Source organism: Balaenoptera ricei, chromosome 2, assembly GCF_028023285.1.
Source record: "Balaenoptera ricei isolate mBalRic1 chromosome 2, mBalRic1.hap2, whole genome shotgun sequence".
Lineage (NCBI taxonomy): Eukaryota > Metazoa > Chordata > Mammalia > Artiodactyla > Balaenopteridae > Balaenoptera > Balaenoptera ricei.
In genome coordinates this window covers 34,494,074-34,519,334 of record NC_082640.1, presented here as the reverse complement: position 1 = coordinate 34,519,334, position 25,261 = coordinate 34,494,074, and the positions used below count along the sequence as shown (strand labels likewise).

Sequence of the window (25,261 nt, the reverse complement as noted above, 5' to 3'; positions counted from 1 at the left end):
CTGACTGTGATATTGTACTACAGTTTACAAATATTACCTATGAGGGAAACTGGGAGAGGATACACAGCATCTCTCTGTATTATTCTCTACAACATCGTGTAAATCTACAATTATCTCAATAAATTTTTCAATTAAAATGTACGAATAGTTTATGAACAACTTTATGCGAATAAACTCGGAAACTCAGATAAAAAAATCCTAGAACAAAATGCATCTTATCAAAACTGATACAGGAAGAAATTAAAAATCAAAACATTCCTGTATCTATTAAATAGATTCAATGGTAGTTTAAAGCCTTTCCACAAAGAAATCTCCAGGCCCAGACGGCTCATGGGTGAATCTTCCAAGCATTTAAAAAAGTATAGCACCAGGACTTCCCTGGTAGTCCAGTGGTAAAGAATTTGCCTTACAATGCAGTGGACATGGTTTCGATCCCTGGTCAGGAACTAAGATCCCACATGCCACAGGGCAACTAAGCCCATGCGCCTCAACTAGAGAGTCCACGTGCCGCAAACGACAGAGCCCACGCGCTCTGGAGCCCACGCGCCACAACTAGAGAAGAGAAAACCCGCACGCCACAACTAGAGAGAAGCCTGTGTGCCGCAACGAAAGACCCTGCGTGCCGCCAAGACCCAACGCAGCTGAAAATAAATAAACAAATAATAAATAAGAAGTAAAATAAAATTTAAAAATAAAAAAGTATAGCACCAGTATTAGTCAAACTATTCCAGAGGACGGAAAAGACAAAATATTTCCTAACTCATTTCATGAGGCCCACATACTCATAATATGAAAATCAGACAAGGACATTACAAGAAAGGAAGATTTTAGGTTAATCTCTCTCACAACACAAATGGCAAAAATCACAAACAAAACATTAACATATCAAATCCACAGTTATATTAAAAGGATAATATACCAGAACTAAATTGAGTTTATTCCAGGAATGCAACGTTGTTTTAACATTTAAAAAAGTAAATCAATGTAATTCACCACATTAACAAGAATAAAATAGAAAAATCCATATGATTATTTCAATTAATGCAGAAAAAAAGGCATTTGATAAAACTCAACAATTCATGAGGGGAAAAATAAAACTTTTTTTCCAGCTGCAAATAGAAGGAAACTTCCTCAACCCAATAAAGAGTATCTACAAAAAAAAAAAAAACCAAAAACACACAAAAAACCCTACAGCAAACATATTTATTTGCAAAATAATGAAACTTCCACCTTAAGCTCAGGAATGAGATAAGGATGACTGCTATCACCACTTCTATTTTACATTATACTGTAGGCCCTAGCCCAGTGAAATAAAGGGGGGAAATGTATAAAAATTAGAAGGAAGAAATAGAGCTATGATTATTCAAAAATGGCAAAAAAAAAAAAAAAAAAAAGAATTGTGTATGCTGAAAACCAAAAAAACTGCAGACAAACTTTGAAGAAACACATCATGTCAGCAGACTGGAAAATTCAATATTGTAAAGATGTCAGTTCTTTTCAAATAAATCTATAGAGTCCATGCAATTCTAGTAAAAAGCCCACCAGAATTATCAACTCTAGTTTGTAGAACAAAGCTAGAGGACTTGTATTACCAGATATCAAAAAACTTGTGCTAAAACTATCATCATTAAAATTGTGTGATATCAGTGAAAAGAGAAAGAAAAAATACTTAGAATGGAGAGGCCAGAAATAGATAGACAGATACAGTTCTTGACTTATAAAAAAGATGACATTGTTGTACAGTGGGGCAAGGACGGGCTTTTCAAAAAGTAGTGCTGGATCAATTGGATATCTATATAGGAAAAAAATTTTTTAATGTGTACACAAGGTATACAAAAATCGGCTTCATATGAATTAAAGATCTAAATGTGAAAGATAAAACAACAAAGCCTCTAGAAGCATCACGGGGGAATATCTTTATGACTTTGCAATAGACAAAAATTTCTTTAAAAGGACCCCTAGTAAATCTGGAGTCAAGCTCGACTTGTGGGATGCAGAAGTGGTATCTCTCTCCCATTCCCACCACCTCCTCTCTCCCCCCTCCCTCCACTGTCCCCCTCTGCATTTTTTGCCCCAATCCTACCCGCATACCCCACCACTCTGTCTCCCTCCAAGGAAGCACTACCTACAGCATTCGTCCACAAGTGCTGAGCCTCCTGGAGGGACAAGCAGGTCCCTTAGGTCAGCTTGACCTAAGCCATTCTCTTGTTTTGAGATTGCTTAGATGTCACAGTGATTGACCTGGGCCCATTCGCCTCTAGGGAGGTTCCATAATGAAGGACATAAATCCTATGACTGTAGAACGCTCTGGGAAAATGAAAGGTAACCTTGAAGGCTCCTTCGAGGATGTAATTCCCCGACTACTCATCCCCTACATGGGACCCTTTCCATAAGAAAACTGAACCAGCAGAGCCATAGCTCAGGGGAGGGGACAAGGAACAGGATTAATTATGTTCACACCTGCAAGCAATCTGAGGGAGGGAATAGTATCAAATGTGTTTCTCTATCCCCAGAGGAGAGCTCATAGCCGGTGCTTTGCCAATGTTTGAGAAACAGAAGGAAAGGGATGAAGGAGAAAGGAGAAGAGAGAGGAAACAGGGTGGTTTAGGTAAGCTTCAGTCCCACCTGAGTGGGCTCCCTCCCCTTTGGCCTCAACATCCTACTTAAAGGGCGTTTAAAAATACTCTTGCCATTTGGAAAAAGACAGTGGGTCTGGAGTAGCCAAGGAGTCCGTGCATTCCCTCCTTTGAAAAGTCTAGGTCTGATACATTGCGTTTTTGTTTATTAGGTTGGGGAATCTGGCTTTGAACATTCTTCCCCAGGGGTCTGGAAGCTCCTCCTGAAAAAGGACCGTGCCAGTCCCTTAACGCACAGCACAGATCCAAATGCTTACGCCAGATTCTGCACATCCCTGCCCGGCTTTGTCACATCCCTGGGTGATGATTTACTTAGTCCTAATTGTGCCAAACACAACACATCCAATAAGGCTTTTTTTTTTTTTTTTTTCAGTTGGCTGTTTATCTAACTTCCTCTTTTTTAATTTTCATATTAGGCGTTTCTAGAGAAGAGGCTGATGTCACAGGGCCTCTTTCCAGATGTTGTTTTGAAATCAGTGTAACCATGGCATTGCTGGAAGCTGAGGAGTCCATCTGGGCCAACTGAGTCATGCCTGGGTGCAGGGCAGGAGCCGGGCGGGGGCTAGAGTGTCCCTGTGAGAAGGGAGAGGGAGGGGGGTGTTATTGAGTACACAGAGGCTCCTCCAGAAAAGGATATTGGGACAAGCTGTCACCTTTGACCTTTCTGCCCTGGCACTTTTGATACAGGACCTGCTCAGACAACTGAAACACTTACTTGCTTAGAACTCATTAATGGATAGTTAAAGATCACCTGTGCTCCTTAAAAAGAAGAAAAAACAATCTTGGGTTCTGAGCTGGCCAATACCCCGCTCTGCCTTCCCAGTTCATCCCTGCCTCGAACTTGACTCAAATGCCCATCACTCCTCCCCCCACCTCAGCAAACAAACCTCTTTCCAGCCTCCTCCTTCCCATCCCTCTGCCTGTTCACACTGCTGTGATCTGGATTGTCTACTTGGAGATCCTGCTTTCACCCGCTCCGGGATGCCCTTCCCCAAATAGAGCTGCACATTCCTCCTCAGCAGCCCCACGATTTCCCTTCCAGATCTGTAGCCACGCCCCGGAACAGGAATCATCTGTTTCATCCCTGTCTTCCTCGTTAGCCCATGAGCATTGCAAAGCTACAAGTCTTGCCCACAGCCTGGCACATTTAATATATGCTACTGAATTCATTAATTACTTAATTACTCAGTGCCAGTCAGTATCCCCATCCTAAAGCAGAAATAATAATAATAGTATTTATTAAGCAATTACTATGCGCACTGCACTGTGGATTTTCTTATGTAAATACTTATAACTTTATCCTAAGAAAACTCATATATCATTATTAACATTCTCCATTTCGTAGATGAGAAAATGGGCACACAAAAAGGTAAAGTGACCAACAAGGACCTACTGTAGAGCACAGGGAACTCTGCTCCATATTAGGTAACAACTTAAATGGGAAAAGAATTTGAAAAAGAATAGACACATGTATACGTATAACTGAATCACTTTGCTGTACACCTGCAACTATCAATATCACAACACTGTTAATCAACTATACTCCAATATAAAATAAAAAGTTAAAGTGAATTGTCCAGGATCACACAACTGGGAAAGCTGGACTCAAGCCCAAGCAGTCAGACTAATGAGCCCGCACCGCCAGCCCCTGTGCCATACTGCCCAACCTCGCCCCCGGAAATACAAATGCTGCTGTGACTTCCTTCCTCCCAGGAAGGAGACAATGAGATAGAGCTGTGAAAACATTTTCTAAACCAAATTATGGTGCACATGTGAATCACAGTGAGACGAAAAGGTGGAGCTTATCCTTGACCCCTTGCCAGTTTCCTGTCCTATGCCTGTTCATCTAGCTTCCCCGGGTCTCCAGCCTCCTGTCACTGGACAGGAGCCCAAAACGCAGCTCCAGACACCCTCTCCTGTGCACGGTGGCCCACGCTTAAGCCCTCGGTGCCTCCTCCCCTCCACATCTTTGCTCACACAGCTCCCTCCACCTAGGATTCTCTTCCACCCACCCCTGCTTTGTCAGATCCTGCGTCCTTCTGGCAACATCGCACCTTTTCCTGATCATTTTTGCAGCCCTGAGTACTTCCCATATTAGAACAGGCCACCTCCTTTCCCCGGGTTAGGTCAGGTCAGAACTTGCAGTTAAACTTGCTGCCTCTCGCCCCCCTCCATCCTTCCATCGACAAATCCCGTTGGCTTTGCCTTGAAAGTAAATGCCTACCCTGCGCATCCTCAGTGCCTTTCCCACGACCCTTTCAGTCCAGCCACGTCACTTCCGGCCTCGGTTATTGTCGTAGCTCTGCTAACTGGCCTCCCTACACTCCATTCTCTGCTCAGCAGCCAGAGTGCTCCTTGAAAGGATCGGGTCGCTCCCCTGCTCCGTCTTCCAAGGCTTCCCCATCCTTCTGAGACTAAAACTCCACATATGGTGCCTGGTTACCACCCTGCCTCCATTCCCCCCCCCGCTCTCCCCTTCCCTGAACGGCCCGTGCACCCTATTCTCCTCCAGCATTCCACAAGCACACTCTCCTCTTCCTGTCTTCGCACATGCTGTTCCCTCCGCCCGGAACACTCTTCCCCCCGATGTTCATATGACTCCCTTCTCTGCTTCATTCGTTCAGATCATGGCTCAAATGTCACTTCTTTAGAGAAGCCTTCATGATCACCTTTTCAAAAAGGGCAGCGGCCCCTCCTCCTCACTCTCTATCCCTTTATCCTGCTTCATATTTCTTCAGAGCCCTTCACTCTCTAATATTATAGCAGATGCTAAGTCGTTAACATCTGTATCCCCCCACAAGAATAAAAGCTGCCCAAGGGCAGGGACTGAGTCTGGCTTACTCCCTAGAACAGTGTCTGACACGGGTCGGTACTCTGTAAACATTGACTAAATGTACGGATACCCACCCCTAGAGATGTGCCGCCTCCTTTTGAGCCTCGCACAGCCCTCTTGGAGTGTATTTTTTTTCCTCCACTTGAGACAAGTTCCTTGAAGGCAGGGGCTGGATCCCTACTGTGCCTGGCACGTAACAGGTGCTCAGGAAATGCTTGTTCAGTTAAATAGAAGCAAGTGAAAAGTTCGTTCTGGAGTCCGCTGGAATCTCCAAATGATTTTTAAATTTCATTTACGCGAACTCTAACCTGGATAAATTGGTATTGTCATTCATGAACTTGACTCTCAGTTGGTGGATTGTATACTGGTCACACCATTGGTGGCAAACCAGGAGCCTGGCCAGGCTCCCCCAAGCCCACTGAGCTGCTGTTCGCTCCTTCTACCCTATCGGGTGAGCTCAGGTCATATCAACAGAAGCCACCTTGTGGGTAATGGAGCCACCTAGGCTGGGTGGGTCCCTTGAGGTAGCTGCTTGTGTCTGGAGATTATTGGGCCTGACCTGCTAACCTGTTATATAATGTTACATGATGGTGTTTACTATTCATGTGTTAAGCAATGATTTTCTTCCTCAAGGAAGGATGCAAAAGCACTGCATCTCCTCCAAAGGTACCGGAACACCTTCCCTATTTGCTGTTGACAGTCACGTGACTGTGCCCAGTGGATCTTGGCAGTAAGGTGTGGGAGAAGCCCCTCGGGGCTGGCCCATCCCTGAGTGAGCCGCACTGGCTCCAAGGTTCAGGGCTGTTTGGACCCCTGAGAAATCCTGCCTTTGATGGAAGGCTGAGGGCATAGGACTTACAGAGACTAATTTGAGAGTGAAATTCTTTAATCAGCCTCTATCTCACAGTACCCTGCAATTTCCACCTTGCTATAATAACAAAAATTGAAATACGGTCTAACAGAAGAGAAAACATTCTGAAATTTGGCAAGTCTCCAAACCCTACCTCGTTTTCCCTCTCCCCCTTCCCTTACGGCTCTGCCTGCCAGCCCTCACTCACACCTGTGTTGGAACTGGCAAGGGGCACCTGGGGAACGTTCTCGGTCAGCATTCAAGTGCAAACTCACTCAGGCTGTACTCCTTGCCCTGCTCGACCTTCCGGCTCCTTCTCAGTCCGGGCCCTATAAGTCAGCTTCTATCAGGTTCTCGACTGGATTTGATTTGAGCTGCCTGTGGTGTGCTGGATACTGTCTGTCTGGAGATGAGCCCTTCCCAGTGTATTGCACCTGGCATTTTCCAGCAGGGACCCAGGCTCAGTTTACCTGGGGCTGACACAGTATCTCAAAGAATGTCTCAAGCAGGAAGGTTAACTGAGCCTGATTCACTGCCATGCTCCTTGTCATCATTCCAGAGGGCCCTGCCTCAACTTCTTCCCTGCTCTTGTTCAGAATGAGAACTCTGTGCCTTCCTGACTTTGGAATAAAAAGACGCGAAGACTTGCATTCACAGCACCGGAAGGCAGCCGCAGGCTCCTCCAGCCCCACAAATCCTGGGCGTACCTTCATGAAGAACACCCTCCTACAGTTCTGGCCTCCATCACTCCCAGCTGCCTGCAGTTGAGCGGCCTCGGAGGACAGCGTGAGATCAGGAACGCTGCCGGGCCCGGCCTCTGACGTGTCTGCCAGCTGCACAGATGAGAGGAAAAGTCCCTCCTTGCCCTGGCCCAGGGAAATCTCAAAAGGATCAGGATATCTCTCATCGGGGCTTGAGCCATCGTCACTGGTCTTGGCATTACACAGGATCAGGGACCGGGAGATGGACCGGAATTTTGTGGATTTTCTGCTCTTTCCAGAATGGCTGTGAGGCTCCATCCTGAGGGAGGAAGTAAAGCTGCCCTTCTTCCTTTCCTGATCTCTGGCCCTCGGTGGACGGGTGGCGACCAGACTGGGTTTCGCCACCACTTCATGGGTCCCTGGAGGAAAGAGAAAATGGGAAGAGGCAATGTGACTTGATGTGGACAAGTGGAGAGAGACCTGAGTCCTGGAACTGAGCCGCAAGTGCCGGGTGCGGTGCCCGTGAGACAGGACAGATGGAGAGATCATCCTTCAGTATCACTGGCCCTTCCAGGGTGCCGGCCACACGGGGTTCAGTGAGCCCAAGTGTTTACCACGCCCTGCACTCCCAGGATCACGGAGGCCAGAGCTTCTTTTATCCAAACCTTCTTTCTGCACGCAGGGACACCAAGGCACAGAGAAGGAGGCTCAAATGCAAAGCCACAAAGAGCATTTGCAGGAGAGGCGGTGATCAGATCCCAGGAAGAATTTTAGAGATCACAGAGACCTGTGCTCTGTGAGATTTTTAAATGTAAAAGCCATTCTTCAGACAGAAGTGTACAGGGAACTCCAGACTCTAGAGCAGGTCAGGGCAAAGAGGAAGACTAAGCTGCCCCTGTCAGTCCCTTTTTGCCACCCCTGGTAGCGTCTGTATCTTCTCCACAGAAACCTGAGAATTCACAGAGCCCAGGCTGAAGACCACTGATGTCTATGCGCTCAGTTCTCAGATGAAGAGCCTACAAACCAGGAAGGCTGGGAGTCTCACCAAACACTGACCCGCCAGGGTTGTTCTGAGTGTAAAACAAGGTGAATCAGGGACAGTTCGTGCCAAAGGGCTTAGCACACAACAGATGCCTGGCAAACCTGTGTGCCCTTCCCTGGGACCAAGGTCACACCTGGCCGGTATCGCAGCCAGGCCGAGGGTCTCTGGCTCTGCCACCTATTGCCATGGGATCAAACTCTCACAGGCTGATGGATCAAAGACTGGCTTCACCCATCAGGTCAACGACATCACTTTCAGCCCAGCCCAGCTCAGCTCCGCTTCACCTTGAGGGGCCTGCCACGGATTCAGTCTCCGTGAGGCAGGTGGTGAAAGGGGCCCTGATGCTGCATCCAAAGAAGTTCCGACTCAGGCCCAAGCCACAAAACAAGCCTGTTGCCAGAATAACAAATTGTGGGATGCTCTTGGCCCATGGGTACTGCTGTTTGTGCACAGCTAGTATTGAATAAGAAAAAGCAGAGGCCTTCCAGCATTTCATCAAGTAGGAGCCCTTTCACATTATATAATCCCCCCAAAGAGAACTTCTTTTTAAAAGAAGACAGTGTTTTTCAATACCTAGTTGCACCATTTTATTGTTTTCTGTATTAGCCTTTGAATTTTATCAATCTATCCACCAATCATCTATAGCAGCCAATAGCAATGAATTAAAATGAATGAATAGATAACTATTTGAGAGCCTGCTCTATACATCAGGCACTCTTCTTGATGCTTTAGTATAAATTAACTCAATGTTGGTCCATTTCATCAAGCACCCTCTGGCCAATATCCCAAAGTCCTGTACTCTGTGTCCTTCCATCTCGAACACACTAAGTCCCCTACATACAAACCTTCAAGTTGCGAACTTTCAAAGATGCAAACATGTGTTCGCCTGTCCAATCACATAAGTGAGTTCACGTGTCTGGTGTACACTGTCACGTGCGTGCATCCTCTACAAGTGCTTGTGCTTTTGTGTACTTTACTGTACAGTACTGTATAGAGTACAGTATTTTTATCTCAAGCCCAGGATGTCCGGAAACAAGCGTAAAAGCAGTGGTGATGTAGCTGGTACTACTGTACTTTTCAAGATACTGTACTATAAGATTAAAACTGTTTTCTTTATTTTTTGTTTTTGTTTGTTTTTTATGTATTATTTGTGGGAAAAGTGTGATAAACCTATTACAGTACAGTACTATATAGGCGATTGTCTTAGTTGGGTACCTAGGCAAACTTTGTTGGACTTAAAGAACAAATTGGACTTACGACCGCGTTCTCGGAACGGAACTCATTTGTTTGTAGGGGACCTACTGTAATAGCACAACCCCAAGCACAGATGAATCCAATCCCCCACTAAGTTCCATGGCTGCTTGCAGGTTTCTGAGACCTGCAGGGGACACTCCCACTCCTGAGAAGATTGGTGCCATGGAACATTCTGGCCAACAACTGTACTGTGTTTCCATGGTTAGCTTGATCATCCATTCTCAATAATGACTATTTCAAGACTTCACTGTCTTCAAAACTAGATTTACCTCTCTCCTCATCATAAACAGGTAATGTCACCTTCTGCTTCATAGAAACACAGAAGTTTTCAGATAGCAATCCCTCCCAAATTTCCACCATCGAATATACAAATCCATTTGCCATCCATCCATACCTGTCCATACCCTTCGTAGTGAAACGTTTGCCCTCCTATTGAGGTCAACCCACCCATCCGTTCTCGGGATCCCACTCAGATTCTTCAGACTTAACAACAATAAAAATGATAATTGCTAACACTTATCTAGTGCTTATGATGTACTGTTCTAATTGCTTTACCATTTAGTTCTCACAAAATCTACTGTAGGTTCCATCAATATCCTCATTTTACAAAAAAAGATAACTGAGGCACAGAGAGGTTAGGCCACTTCCCCAAGATCACACAGCTAGAACGCAGTGAAAGCAGGAATTCAAACAGGCGGTCTGACTCTGGAGCCTGTATCTTTACCACGGCTCCACACCGCCATTGATTAGCATCTTTCTTTCACCTCATTCTCTCCCTCTGTTCTGGGTTTTATCATCAGCGTGTAAACATACTCAAATTGTCTGTCTTTTAAAAACTATATGTTGAATCCCCATCCTCCTGTTACCTGCCTCTCTTTTATCCCCTTCATATCTTTTTTTTTCCTTTTTATTATGATAAGAACACTTAACATGAGATCTACCATCTTAACAGATTGTTAAGTGTACAGCCCAATGCTGTTATCAACAGACACAGTGTTGACAATGGACCATTCTTCTGTCCTTCCTATCTTCTTGAACAAACGTTTTACACTCTGTACTTTCTGTTCTCAGGCTCACCTCCTCTTTGAGCCACAGCTCACAGAGTCTGCTTCCTTCCCCGAAAACCACTGAAACTCTTTTTTTTTTTAATCAGTTCTGCATTTTACCAAATTCATGAACCCAAGTCCAGAGGGCATGGTCTGCTTGCTCGAAACCTGCTTCATTTCTAGAGGATTCGTTAACCTGAATATCAATGCTCAGATCTATTGGCTGAAGAATACAGAGAATTCAAGCCTTTAGAGTAGTTCTTTTTTAAATTTTTTTCCTTCTTCTCATCACTAGCCTTTACTTCCAGATGTCATCTTTCAAATCCAAATTGTAAATGTTCTCCTTCCTGCCACCATTCCCCAGCACCGGCGTGCCTTTGCATTCTGCCAATTCAACATCCCAGAACTTGTAGCTCTCAACACCAGCACCTCTGTAGGGATTAATATATCCAAACTTCTTTGCATTTTGTTCAGCTTCATGAGGATTCCCCATAGTTCACTTGGGACTCAGGGAGAAGGAAGTGTGTGTGTGTGTGTGTGTGTGTGTGTGTGTGTGTGTGTTGGTCACAGCCAGCACTGGTCCATTAGGTATTTGAAATATTGAAAGACAATCAAAATTTAAAATCCTTCTGGACTTTTGCTGGTGCTATACGGAGGGGATATAAATCCAGAGTTGCCGATGCCACCACATGGATGGGGCTGCCCGAGAGCGAAGCCAACACAGAAGGTACAGAACCCACAGGGGAAGAAAAAGAGAGAAAGGAAGGAGGACAGAGAGAAAGAGTGAGAAGGACGAGCCTAGGTAATGCAATATGAACACCTAGATTCAGCCATGCCTGAAGCCACACTATCTGTTCACTTAGACAAACGAATAAAACTTCTTTTTTGCTTAAAAAAATCCTGCTGGCACAGTTGTTCTTCTCTCTGATGCCACTGGCATAAGTTACGGAAAACAGTGACATTCAAGGGCCAAGGGGCTTTTTGAAACTGTCTTTTATCCCATCCCAAGCCTAGGAGAGAAGCCAGTCACCCCCAGTCAAGGCCCAAATTCTTCTCCCCTTCAGTTCCTGGCTCTGGTATAAAGGCCTGTTGCCTTCTTTTTTCACCAAGCATTGCTACCGTCTGCATGGATTCTTAGACTGCAAGCCCAATTCCCTTTCTCCACCATGTCCTCTCCTAACCCACAATAGCTGTCCCAGCAAAGGCGAGCTCACTCACTGGGCATTTTCCAGGGCACAAACACTTGGGGGCCTTCGGGACCAGGTACAAGGCTGTGCGCTTCACTCAGTGGTGGAAAAGTTGGCTGCATGTAGGATTTAGGAGAGCAGAGGGATAATATTCCTTGGTGGAAACTGGGCTAATCCCAGGGGACCATTGCAGGAGTGTCTGATGAGGACTGTCAGTTTTTTAAAATAAGCTTTTCCAGAGAGAACCGCAACTTCTGCGGCCTTGGCTGTCGTGTGGGATGGCAGAAGCCGCGGGATGGGCAATGCACAGGGGACGAGGGGTTAACCCTTCGGTCCAGAGCAAAGAGGGTTTTCAAAATGAGCCTTGTTATTATGGAAAATGTAAAAAAGAAAGGGAACGATTGCAAAAGGATTGTAGAGGAGAAGCCAGGATTGGACTTCTGTGGGAGACTGTGTTTCCTCTAGGCCTGGCATAGAGAGAGAGAAAGAGAGAGGAGAGGGAGAGAGAGACAATAATTGAAAACACAGCACCGTGTTCAGCTTAGCTTTGGTAATTGCTCTCAGGACATTGGAACCAGCTCTTGCCCCCTAATGGAACCAAATGTCAGGAGAGCTGGGGGGCAAGCCCGTGCCGTTCCCTGATTCCAGCCATCTTCAAAAGGTCGGAACTAATGAGCTTTCTCTGATTTTACCCTGGGCCTCAGGAGCATTTGCCAAACTCTTGTCAGATGTGCTCTGCCCCCCGTGGGTCCTCCATGAGACTGTCTTGTGGGTCTCTTCCAGAGGCTTCCCAGGGACACACAGCTGAGGTTTGCAACATGGCTAAGCTAAAAGGACCAGCTGCTTCCCCTTCCCAGCAGAAAAATCCAAAGGATCCACTTCACCCCAGGAACCAGCTCCTTGGGAGGGGCCTTTCCCCGCAAAACCATGATAGCATTCTCTTTAGTTAGATCTTCCACAGATGCTCGGGCCAGAAGGGGTCTCCCCATCACACGTATGAGGAGATTGTGTGGCCAGAAGGGATACGAACCAACTCACCATCACACTTCCCAATGTATGTTTACACCCACCTTGGCTTAGCTGTCATCTGTATAGAAAATGCAGAGCCAGAAGCATAAAGCTGAAGTGCAAAGAAATGGATGGTTCTTCCTTTCAAGGGGCTTGAAAAACTTCCAGACTGGAGGCAGGGGAGGGGCAGGATCAGTTAAGTCCTTCCTTCTCTCCCTCTTTCTTTGCTTCTTTCCTTCCTTCCTTTTCATTTGTTCACTCGGAAAGCACTCGTTGAGCAAAACTGTTCTGTGCCTGTTATCTGTTGGGCAAAGCTAACCCACTGGAGGAAAGGTACCTCCATCTGGTTAGAATACACTCACTTCACCGGAGAACTCTGAGACGGTAAATAACCATATGGAGAAAGGGGAACTAGTTGACAAAATGTGTTTCAAATTTCTGAATTCTCCAACAGTGTTCTATATCAAAGGCAATTTTTAAAGTTTGGTCAGTCTTGCCCAGGGGGTATTTTTTGTCTTCAGCTAAAGAGTGACTCAGAGATAAGAAATGAAGGGAGGAAATTTATGGCTCCTTTTCTTTCTAAAAGAGTATCTTTAATAGGATTCCATGGGACATGCGGCTGGGACTGGTGATGTGTATGTCTGTATACATTGGTCACAGGACAAGACAAACGGCACAGCACCTCATAGCCTCTTTCCCAACTGGTAAAGTGAGCAGGTGGTGTTGATGTTAGTTTTATACCTTGGTCTTTCTTCCTCTGCTCTGACCATATCTCACTATCTTTATGCCTGCAGACCTTTGACAGGGCTTAGCACAGAGTAGGGGCATTTGCATGTCCAGTGAAGGAAGGAAGGAAGGAAGGAAGGAAGGAAGGAAGGAAGGAAGGAATGGTGGATGAACATCTCAAAAGTTCCTTTGCCGGGCCTTCCCTGGTGGTGCAGTGGTTAAGAGTCCGCCTGCCAATGCAGGGGACACGGGTTCGAGCCCTGGTCCAGGAAGATCCCACATGCCACGGAGCAACTAAGCCCATGTGCCACAACTACTGAGCCTGCACTCTAGAGCCCGCGAGCAACAACTACTGAGCCCGTGTGCCACAACTACTGAAGCCTGCGTGCCTAGAGCCCGTGCTCTACACGCAACAAGAGAAGCCACCGCAATGAGAAGCCCGCGCGCCACAATGAAGAGTAGCCCCTGCTCACCGCAACTAGAGAAAGCCCGCTCACAGCAACGAAGACCCAATGCAGCCAAAAATAAATAAATAAAATAAATTAAAAAAAAAAAGTTCCTTTGCCTTCAGTTGACCTTTCCCACACCAATGTAAGATGATATGATCCCAGGTGTGATGGTTAATTTTATGTGTCAACTCCACTGGGCTAAGGGTTTTCAGTATTTCTGGCTGTGTCTGTCAGGGTTTTCCAGGAGAGATTAGCATTTGAACCGGTAGACTGAGTGAAGAAGATCTGCCCACACCGAAGTGGGTGGGCATCATCCAATCCTTTGAGGGTCTGACTAGAAGAAGAAGGTGCAGGAAGAGCAAAGCCACTCTCTCTGCTGGAACTGGGACAGCCGTCTTCTCCTGCTCTTGGATATCTGTGGTCCAAGTTCTTGGGCCTTTGGACTCGGACCAGGACTTACACCACTGGCTCCCCTTGTTCTCAGGCCTTTGGGTTTGGACTGGACTACACCACCCACTTTCCTGGGCCCCCAACTTGCAGACAGCAGATCTTTGGACTTCTCAGCCTGCATATGCACATAAGCCAATCCCTCATAATGAATCTCCTTCCTTATATCTATCTGTTATCTACCTATCCATCCATGTATCTATCTACCTCCTATTGGTCTGCTTCTCTGCAGAACTGTGACTAAACACCAGGGAAAACATCCCCTCTAGTATCACAGAAGGAAGGATTCCAGGTAACCGACTGACATCAGAGTGATAAGGAGTCGTAGTGGGTTGCACCTGAGAGCAGATGACAAGTCAGAGCCATTGGAAAGACATTCTGGAATCTGCTCCTCGGGAAAATCCTAAAGGCGTGTGGAAGATCCTAAGAGGAGGCCCTCACAGGGGCCTCTGCACATTCAGCATCCTGGAAGGTGATCAAATCCATCAACGTGCAGGCACAAGTGAGATCACCAGGATGCCCCCCAAAAACCCAGGCCTCTGAGACAAAGGATGAAGACGGACAGGACTATTCCCCCTCAGTATGCATTCCCTCCAAGATGGAAAAGGCCGAAAATATAATTAACCTCAAAAAGCACCTAGACAAATTCAAGAAAGGCACATCCACCCACCACTGTTCTGGAGGGACTGGCTAAGGCAGATCCTTCATTAAATCCCAGTGCTCGGAAGAGGGCTTCACATATAGGAGACACTCAATAAATGTTGTTGCCTACGGATGGCCAACAGGCACATGAAAAGATGCTCAACATCACTAATTATTAGAGAAATGCAAATCAAAACTACAATGAGGTACCACCTCACACTGGTGAGAATGGCCATCATTAAAAAGTCTACAAATAACAAATGCTGAAGAGGGTGTAGAGAAAAGGGAACCCTCCTACACTGTTGGTGGGAATGTGAGTTGGTGCAGCCACTATGGAAAACACTACGGAGGTACGTTAGAAAACTAAAAATAGAATTACCGTATGATCCAGCAATCCCACTCCTGGGAATATACCAGGACAAAACTATAATTCAAAAAGATACATGCACCACTATGTTCATAGCAGCACTGTTCACAATAGCCAAAACATGGAAACAACCTAAATGTCCATCAACAGATGAATGGATAAAGAAGATGTGGTACATATATACAATGGAATACTACTCAGCCATAAAAAAGAATGAAATAATGCCATTTGCAGCAACATGGATGCAACTAGAGATTATCATACTAAGTGAAGTAAGTCAGAAAGAGAAAGACAAATATCATATGATATCACTTATATGTGGAATCTAAAATATGGCACAAATTAACCTATCTACAAAACAGAAACAGACTCACAGACATAGAGAACAGACTTGTGGTTGTCAAGCACGGGATGGGGAGGGAAAGGGATGTACTGGGAGTTTGGGGTTGGTAGATGTAAACTATTACATTTAGAATGAATAAACAACAAGGTCCTAATGTATAGCACAGGGAACTATATTCAATATCCTGTGATAGACCATAATGGAAAAGAATATAAAAAAAGAGTGTCTGTATGTGTATAACTGAGTCACTTTGCTGTACAGCAGAGATTGGCACAGCATTGGAAATCAACTATACTTCAATGAAAAAAACCACCATATGTTATCTACCTATAAATAAAATGTTTGCAAAAAAAGGTTAAAAAAATGTTGTTGCCATGAAATAAGCAGTCAGCTGCCCAGAGCTACCCCAAGGATGCTTGTAATTGGGAGGAGTGACAAGCAGGTACACAAATGTCCTGGCCAAGGGCTTAGACTCTGGAGGTGGCCTTAGTTTGTATGCCAGGTCTGCCCCTTACCTGTGCAACTTCAAGCCAAGTGTTGAACTCTCTTATGTCTTGCTGATCACCCATAAATTGGCAGTGACAACGCTACCCACTGTGGGAACGAAAGCAGATAGTTCTGAAAAGGACTCAGCTGAGTGCCTGACACATAGATGGACTAAAAAAGAGAAAGAAAAAAGTAAAATAGTAGGAACAATCTAAATGTACATCAATGAGAGATTTTATTAAATATATTATGGAACATTCACACAGTGGAACATTATGTGACCAATATCAAGAATAAAATATATGGCTATGGAAAGAGGTCCACAGTATATTGTAAGAAACACCATAAAGTAGACGTATCGACTAGTTTGGGTTATAAAAGTGTACTTGTATGAATAAAAACCCAACTGTTAATAATTTTTTCTAGAAGGTGAAGTAAGATGTTGGGAGATGGAATTTACAAGGAGCTTTTCCTTTCTACTTAATAATTTCCTATTCCTGATTTCTTTGGACAACAATCATGTATCACAATTATAACCAGAAAAATAAAGGTTTCTGTTCTGAAGAATAAAATTGAAATTTATGGCTAATTTTTGTTAACTAGTAGTTCTGATTAACTTTATAATAATTTTCTCAGATTTGAAAATATCTGGTTGAAATTTTTATTGGGACTGCCTCATATTTACAGATGAATTTGGGGAGAAAGTCTTCCCATCCAGGACCATTTTTTTAACTCTTGTTTTGTTTTTATATTTGTTCAGCTTTTCTTTTCAGACCTTCAATCCACTTTTATATTCTTCTTCATATACGCTTTAAATATCTCTAATAACATTTATTCGTCAGCACTTTTGTTTTTATCTTGAATGGGCCATTTGTAAAGTATTTTTTCTAATTGGTTATTGCTTATATGTAAGTTATGGCTTTCGCACATTTATTTCATAACCAGCAACCTTACAGATCTCTCTTATCTAGAAACTATTCAATAGTTTCTCTTGCATTTCCAATCATGTGATCTCTGAATATTAATAAGCTCGCTTCATTTTAAAATATTTATACCACTTATTTCATTTTATTTTCTAAGTCTACTGACTAAAGTTTTCAGAATTTTAGTAAATAATGGCTACAGTAGAGGAGTTCCATGTCTTTTTCTAGATATTAATGGAAATTCTCTAGTTAAGTAGCATATTGATGGCTATATTGAGATAAAATTATTTTTTATTATATTAAGGAAATATTCTACTAGTTTTAATTTGGGAAGTATTTTCTCCAAGAATGGTGTTGCTTATTAAATGCTTTTTCAGCTCCTTGGCCATGTTGTGTATCGTTCTTTTGAGTTCTCAGTGTGAAGAAACATATTACTGGCATTCTTAAGACTTAGCCCCCAATATTTTGATCCTATTGGATCTCAGTGTGCAATTCTTTACATAGAGAACAGAATTTAGTTTGCTAACATTTTGTTTAGGATCTTTGTATCTACGCTCACAAAAATAAATGGTCTATCATCCCACTTTCGGCTGTCTTAGGTTATTATAAAAGGAATTGGGGGAATTCCCTGGAGGTCCAGTGGTTAGGACTCTGCATTTTCACTGCCGAGGGCCCGGGTCTGAAATAGTTTACTAATTTAAAATATATCCAGTAAAAGTTTGAAATAGTTTTCCATAAAATCTTTTGGTCCTGGCATCACTTTTGAAACTTTCCATTGTTTCCTTGGTTATTGGTCTATTCAATTTTTCAAAAATCTTTTCCTTTGTCAATTTTGATCACTTACCTTGTTCATAAAATGACCCTTTCATCAAGATTTTCAAATTTATTAGTATAGAGTTGTCCATTACATATTCACAATTTAAATTTTTTTCTCTGAAACTATTATATACATATGCTCTGTCTCTCATGGCCAGTGTTGTACATTTCAGTTGGTCCTCTGGTCCTCCGTCCTCTCTGCTTTGATTTACCTGATTGAAGAGAGCTATTCTATTGGTCCTCTCAAAGGACTCATTCTTAGAGTTAGTAAAAACATCTACTCTTTTCAGTTTGCTTTCCAACGTATTTATTTCGGCTTAAGTTTTATTCCTTTTTCCTTCCTGTTTTTCTGATATTTGTTTTATTCTTTTCTCCATCTTCTAGAGTTTAATATTTAGTTCCCCCAAATCCATTCTTTCTATTTTAGAAATAACAGCATATCACGCAGTGATTACCTGGTCTGGCAGAGAGCCCAACTAGGTCTTAGTTTAAATCCCAGTCCAATAAGGGTCTGACCTTGAAAATCTACTTAACTTTTCTGTGACTCAAGTTTTGTTGTCCGCAAAATGGGGATGATTGTAGGAGCCGCCTCACAGCAACTTTGCGATAGATAATAAATTGAAATACTGGATGTAAATCCCTTAGCACAGTTTGTTGGCTAGTTATTATAGCCACCATTGTCATAATCACCATTATTATAAAAAGCTAGAAATTTTCCTCTGAATATCCCTTTGGCCACAACCCATGCATTTTGAAACATGATGCTCTAATTGTTGTTATTTTAGAAATGGCCTGTAATTGCAGCTTTGATTTCCAATTTAAACTCAGTTTTTTAGAAGACTGCTGTTGCTATTGTTAATTTCTTGTGGTTAAATTTCCAAGATTTAGCCTTGTTTTTCTTGTAATTTTTTTACTAGAAAATTCCAATTTAATTGCATCATGGCCACAGGATGTGCCCTGGACACTTTTTATTTGTTGGAATTTATTGACGTTTATTTTGTAAGCCAGTATGTGATGTAACTAAATGTTTTAAATGTTCAGTGCACATTTGAAAAGAATGATTCTCCTCTGTTTGGAGTTTCAAATATGTATATACTCAAATGTGATATTAAAATATGTGTATATATTCAATCTTATAAGTCATCAACTATTTATATTTTTGTCTAATTAATCTGAAAAAGCTTAGAGTCGTGTGCATTGAAATCTGGTACCATATTTGTAATATATTTCAAAAAAACTTTATTTTACATATTTCAATGCCTTTCTTAGGTGCATAAAGTTCTCTGATTTTCATATCTCCATTGTGTGTTTTTATCATTTTGTAAAAAGTACTTCTTGATCTATTTAACAGTTGCCTCCGTTTTTATTTTGTCTGACAGAATTAACATTGCTACCCCACTTTCTTTTAATCTGCATTTGCATGGTTTTTGCCCATCACTTTATTTTTAACTTCACGTGATTTAGTTTTAAACGTGTCTCTTACAAGTGGGATATAATAGGAGTGGGAGGGAGAGTTTGCTTCTTTGGGTTTTTTAATTTCCCTTTCTTAAACTGAATCTGGGAGACTTCTTATTTTAATATATAACCTTATATCTTATACTATATTTTGTATATCTTATACACATTTAATATACAACCTTATATCATATCTTAATTGAGACGTCTTCCTTCTGATATGCTTTGTTTTGTTCTCTTTATGTAGCTTCTTACTGCCTCCTTTTCTTGCTCTCCAGGCAAGCCATTCACTCCTTCTTGTCCTTAATGAATTAGAGGTTTCACGTTCTATTTTCATATTATGGATGGCTCCATAAAGAATTTTTGAAAGTGATGTTTGAGCGTAGATGTTTCCTCTTCATCCATTCCAAGAAAGACACTGTACTTGATGCTTCTCCCTGCAGGTGCTGAGAATTCTCTCACTTCCTCCTGATTCCAACCTCTCACTTCAGAGCAAATGGTTGTTTGCGGGACATTATATATTATCTCTTTCAAAATTATTTTTATCATTTACTTCAAAATCCTGTTGAGAACCGCCAACGATTGAGATTTAACTTATAGCCTCCTTTTATGGCCCAAATGTCTGCTCTTCCGTCAGCAGGGTCCGCCCCACCCACCCTCTTCAGCTCTCGCTCTGCTCCTCTCCTGAACTCCGTCCACTGCACAACTAAGCTCTTTCGCCTCCTGAGCAGCCCTGGCTTTCTCTAACCCGCCGGCCAAGGCGCAGGCACTTCCCAATGCCTCACCCGCTCTCTATAACCCTAGGTGACACTAAATTTTCATCACTCTTCAGATCCCATTTTTAGATAACACTTCTTTGAATTAAAACCACACCCTTATCCAGACCTAGGGCTGTCCCAGGTGCTCTTCTGTGTGCAAAGTGGCAATATCATAAATTGGTGATAAATTTGTATATATCACTTAATTACAATCTAGAAAAGAAAAAAGATCAAAACAAAAAAAGCAAATTTAAAACAAACAAACTGAAAATATGACCTACTTGCTAAAAGACCTGGATTGAGAAAGATGCTCAAGACATACCCCTGGATAAACAACAAAGATCCCTTCCTGGGGAAGGAATTGCAGGGGCATTAAACTGATACCCAATGATCTTTAACTCGAACTGAGAGGAGATTCAAAGAAAAACAAAATAACAGCTACAAATCATCATAGAGTCTTTGGCCTAAAAGAACTGTTGGACTTTGTGGTCCAACTGCTGCCATTATGTGTGTGTGTGTGTGTGTGTATGTGAGTGTGTGTGTATGACTGTTTGGGGTTTGGGTTTTGGTAAGAGATTATATATCATCTCTTTCAATATTATTTTCTATTTCTCTCAACACACAACACACACACACGCACACACACACACTTTTACTGTTTGCTTTTGACAAAGAGCTCAGTGCAGGGGAAGTGTGTGCCCAGACATTGCTTAGTCAAGGCCATGGGTCTCCTCCCTCTGTCAGCAGCTGGCCCAGGTGCTCGGACCACTGCAGTGTGGCTGGAATTGACTCTGAACACCCTTGGAGGATGAGAAGAAGCAAGGAGAAGAGGGAAGGCACATGAGCCCAGAGTGCCTCCTACTTTTTCCAATTCTTTCCCTTGCTTAAACCCCTCTAATCAATTTAAGGACAGGTGAGGATAGGAAAAGGGAAAGATCACCTCATTGCTGACTTAGGTCTGGAATCCCTGCCTTGGATGACGGGGACAAGACCATCTTGTTGAAAGAGAAGATCAGGAATACTTGGGGCTGAAAATGCTCTCCTAACACATCTCTGCCGTTCCAAATCCCACCCAATGTTCTTTCTACAGTACTGTTCTTGAAACTTTGTAAATCTTGACTTACAGTAAGAATTTACATTTTACATCATAGTATGTACCACATAAACACATAAGATGTCTATGTATATAAATAGTTATAAATATATAAATAAATACAAATAGTCAAAACAAAGGGTTTATGAAACAACACACTTACTATGGTATAATAAGGTGAAAACATGGCAAAGATAATATAAAAATGATTTTTCTTAAATTGGTGCAGCCATTATGGAGAACAGTATGGAGGTTCCTCAAAAAACTAAAAATAGAGTTGGCATATGGTCCAGCAATCCCACTCCTGGACATATACCCAGACAAAAGTATAATTCGAAAAGATACATGCACCCCAATGTTCATTGCAGCACTATTTACTATAGCCAAGACATGGAAACAACCTAAATGTCCATCGACAGATGAATGGATAAAGAAGAGGTGGTACATATATACAATGGTATATTACTCAGCCATAAAAAAGAATGAAATAGTGCCATTTGCAGTGACATGAATGGGCTGAAGATTATCATACTAAGCAAAGTAGGTCAGAAGGAAAAAGACAAATATGATATCACTTATATGTGGAATCTAAAATACAACACAAATGAACATATCTATGAAACAGAAACAGACTCACAGACATAGAGAACAGACTTGTGGTTGCCAAGGAGGAGGGAGTGGGGGAGGGATGGATTGGGAGTTTGGGATTAGCAGATGTAAACTATTATATATAGGATGGGTAAACAACAAGGTCCTACTATATAGCACAGGGAACTACATCCTGTGATAAACCATAATGGAAAAGAATATGAAAAAGAATAATAACTGAGTCACACTGCTGTACAGCAGAAATTAACACAACATTGTAAATCAACTAATCTTCAATAAAAATTATTTTAAAATGATTTTGCTAAGAACCTGATGCATTTTGATAAACTCTATTCTTCTTTCTCTGTTTAAAAAAAAAAAAAAAAAAGCTGGTCTCAACCCACTAAACTGATTTTCAGTCCACTAATGGGTCATGTTTGAAAACCACTACTCTCAAGTTTTCTCTGATTTCCCACAGTACTTTCATTTGAGGGTATTTGCTTTGGTTCCTCATTTAGGTCCCTTCTGAGCCTCTGAATCTTTTCACGTGTACGTTGATTTGGGTGCATTTGCTCGTCCTTACAGAGACCTGTGCTTTTCCAGATTTGAGAGGTGGGATCGACCCTGAAATTTTCTGCTCAAATCTTTCATATGCAGATGGAAGACTGAGGAAGGGCTCAGGTTGACTGGAGCTTTCCCTTGCCAGATGAGAGCTGCGGTGAGCAGCAGGGAGGAAGCCCTAGTGCCAGCCATCCCAGGAGTGAGGAGAGCTTCTGGATCATTTGGAGAGCACATTTGCGGGAGGTGGTGGGGGGCACCTCCCGTCGACCAGGTAGGGCAGCCCTGTCCTAGCTGCTGGAGCTGTCTGCCTGAGAAACATTTCTGGCCCAGATGTGCATGCCAAGTCTCAGCCAGAAGCAAGACCAGTGGAGATCCCCACTCTGGGTGGTCCCCAGCATCTGGGGCACTGCACAGAGTCACTGCCAGACTTATGAGCTGCTCCCACGCAAGGCACACACTCTCTTCCAGCTTCTCCAAGTGTGCAAGCATAGCAGCTCTCAATGGGCTCTGCCCTTCCACCCAGGCCTCCTGCTCCTCCACAAGCCTTCCTCAGCACCCTGCTCTGCCTTCTTTCATGCAGACCCCCTTAATCCTTCTGCCATAACTTGCCTAGCTTACAGGACCAACATAGATTTGTCCTTATATAAACTGGGATCCAAGAGAAGAACTTGAAGTAAATTCCTAATTTCAGGATGCCTTCCTAGCCAAAGTCCAAGCTCTTAGTTTGTTTATTTTGCCTTGGGGGGTATTTTTCTCCCTGCATGTAACAGTATGTTGCTATTCACGCTGATTTGTGTCTTAGTATCAAAAACATCTTATATATTAAAATGGGCTGCCAGCCCAAATGGACAACGCAAATATAAGGTGCTATTGTCAGAGTTAGCGTTGTTGTTATGTTGATATTGTTCATTCATTTTTGCAACAACTATATTCTGAGATTCGTCGTGTGCCAGGCAATGATGATGTAAAGGATGAAGACATGGTCCTTTATGGCCAGTGAGAGAAGACAGATGTGTACATGGATAGTATTCCTAGTGTGGGAAGTTTCATAATAATGGTCTGAATCAAGTGCCACCATCTGAAGTGACTTTATGGATGGTGTCACCAAGGAATCGGCCCCTGAGCTAAGGCTTGAAAGCTGAATGAGGGTTTTCCACGTGGGAAGGAAAGACAGAAGAGTGAGCATTTCCAGCAGACAGAACAACAAGCAAAGGCACAAAGCTCTAAAAGACCCCCCTGTATTCAGATCAGAGCAGATCTCTTGGCAACACTGGAGTCTGGGTGTGAGCACGGGGGAAAGGGTCAAATCACCAATTCAGGTAGCTGAGCAGTCGTGCTTAAGGAATGAAGACACTATCCTGCTAGTGAGTGGCTTTCATTTCAAAGTGCACCCTCCCCACTTCACCTCCAAACCCCGAGGGTACCACAGCTGGGGCCCAGAAAGGGGAGTGGGGAGTTTGGCAAGAGGACAGGTCTCAAACTCCTAGCCTGCCTTCAGTCTGAATAATTCTGCTCCAAACTGTTTACACATGAATTTTTATGAAAGATTTCAATTCTAAAAAGGTTTCCATGGATAAAAAGAACTAGAAAACATCTGCTGTAGGTAATTATAATCCAACTCAGATTTTGGTTTTTACCCTGTGGATATATGACCATCTTTGTGTTTAGGAAATAGAAATATTTGTTGAGGCATCTAGCAGAGCAGTTAAGATTGTAGATTTTGGAGTCAGACAGGCTGGGGTTCGGTGCCACTTTCTAGCTGAGTGACCCTGGGCGAGTCACCTCGTCTCGCAGTTTGCGGGGATACACTACCTCACTCAGGGTTGCTGTAAGGCTTAAATGAGATGACGCAGGAAAAGATTTTAGCACAGAGCCTGGGGCAGGAAGAGTGCACAGGAAATGATTGGGTATTAAGTATGATTAATAAGCATCAGTGGAGGTGAATAAATGAGGGGAGGGGGCTGGCGCACCCTGATAGCTCATGCCCTCGTCATGCGTGGAATACAGGAGGTACCCTCAACTGTGGTCATAAATGTTGACCGCCACTTAACTGCAGGACGAAAAAGAGAACAGAGGAAAGGAAAGGAATGGAGCCATAGCTGTCCTTCCCAGCAGCCTGGAGAAAGGGAAAGAAGCCACAGGGCAGCACCCCGGGCTGCTTGGGGAAGTAAGGAAGGCTTGGCGCTCGGCTCCTTTGACGGGTCCTGCCACAGACGGGAGGATTTCACTTGGCAAGAGAAGGAAGTGGATGGGACTTCCTTGGTGGTCCAGCGGTTAAGACTCCGCACTTCCACTGCAGGGGGAGCGGGTTCCATCCCTGGTCAGGGAAGATCCCGCATGCCGAGCTGCGTGGCCTAATTAATTAATTCAAATTTTAAAAAAGAGAAGGAAGTGGATGCTGCCCTGTGTCCTCACGGAGCAAGGAATCTGCTGGGTCCTCCGACAACAGGAAGCAAGCGGTTTATCAGCCAAAAGAGCGCCAGCCGTGCGACTGAAACCACGTGGAATTAGCCTAAAGCACGTGGACCCTCACCCAAAGCACGTGGACCCTCACCTAAAGCACGTGGACCCTCATCTAAAGCAACTGGACCCTCACCTAAAGCACGTGGACCCTCACCTAAAGCACATGGACCCTCATCTAAAGCACGTGGACCCTCACCTAAAGCACGTGGACCCTCACCTAAAGCAAGTGGACCCTCACCTAAAGCAAGTGGACCCTCACCTAAAGCACGTGGACCCTCACCTAAAGCACATGGACCCTCATCTAAAGCACGTGGACCCTCACCTAAAGCACGTGGACCCTCACCTAAAGCACGTGGACCCTCACCTAAAGCACGTGGACCCTCATCTAAAGCAACTGGACCCTCACCTAAAGCACGTGGACCCTCACCTAAAGCACATGGACCCTCATCTAAAGCACGTGGACCCTCACCTAAAGCAAGTGGACCCTCACCTAAAGCACATGGACCCTCACCTAAAGCACGTGGACCCTCATCTAAAGCACGCGGACCCTCATCTAAAGCAAGTGGACCCTCACCTAAAGCAAGTGG

General features: G+C 43.6%; 1 protein-coding gene across 1 annotated transcript in view; it reads right to left on the bottom strand.

The window, feature by feature from the left end:
- IL16 (interleukin 16) overlaps nucleotides 1-25,261 on the bottom strand; it is a 104,308-nt gene that overhangs the window by 63,421 nt on the left and 15,626 nt on the right. Inside the window, exon 2 of the mRNA XM_059912333.1 lies at nucleotides 7,027-7,439. Coding sequence (XP_059768316.1) covers nucleotides 7,027-7,338 — 312 coding nt within the window. The 5' untranslated portion in view covers nucleotides 7,339-7,439. The remainder of the gene's footprint in view (nucleotides 1-7,026; nucleotides 7,440-25,261) is intronic.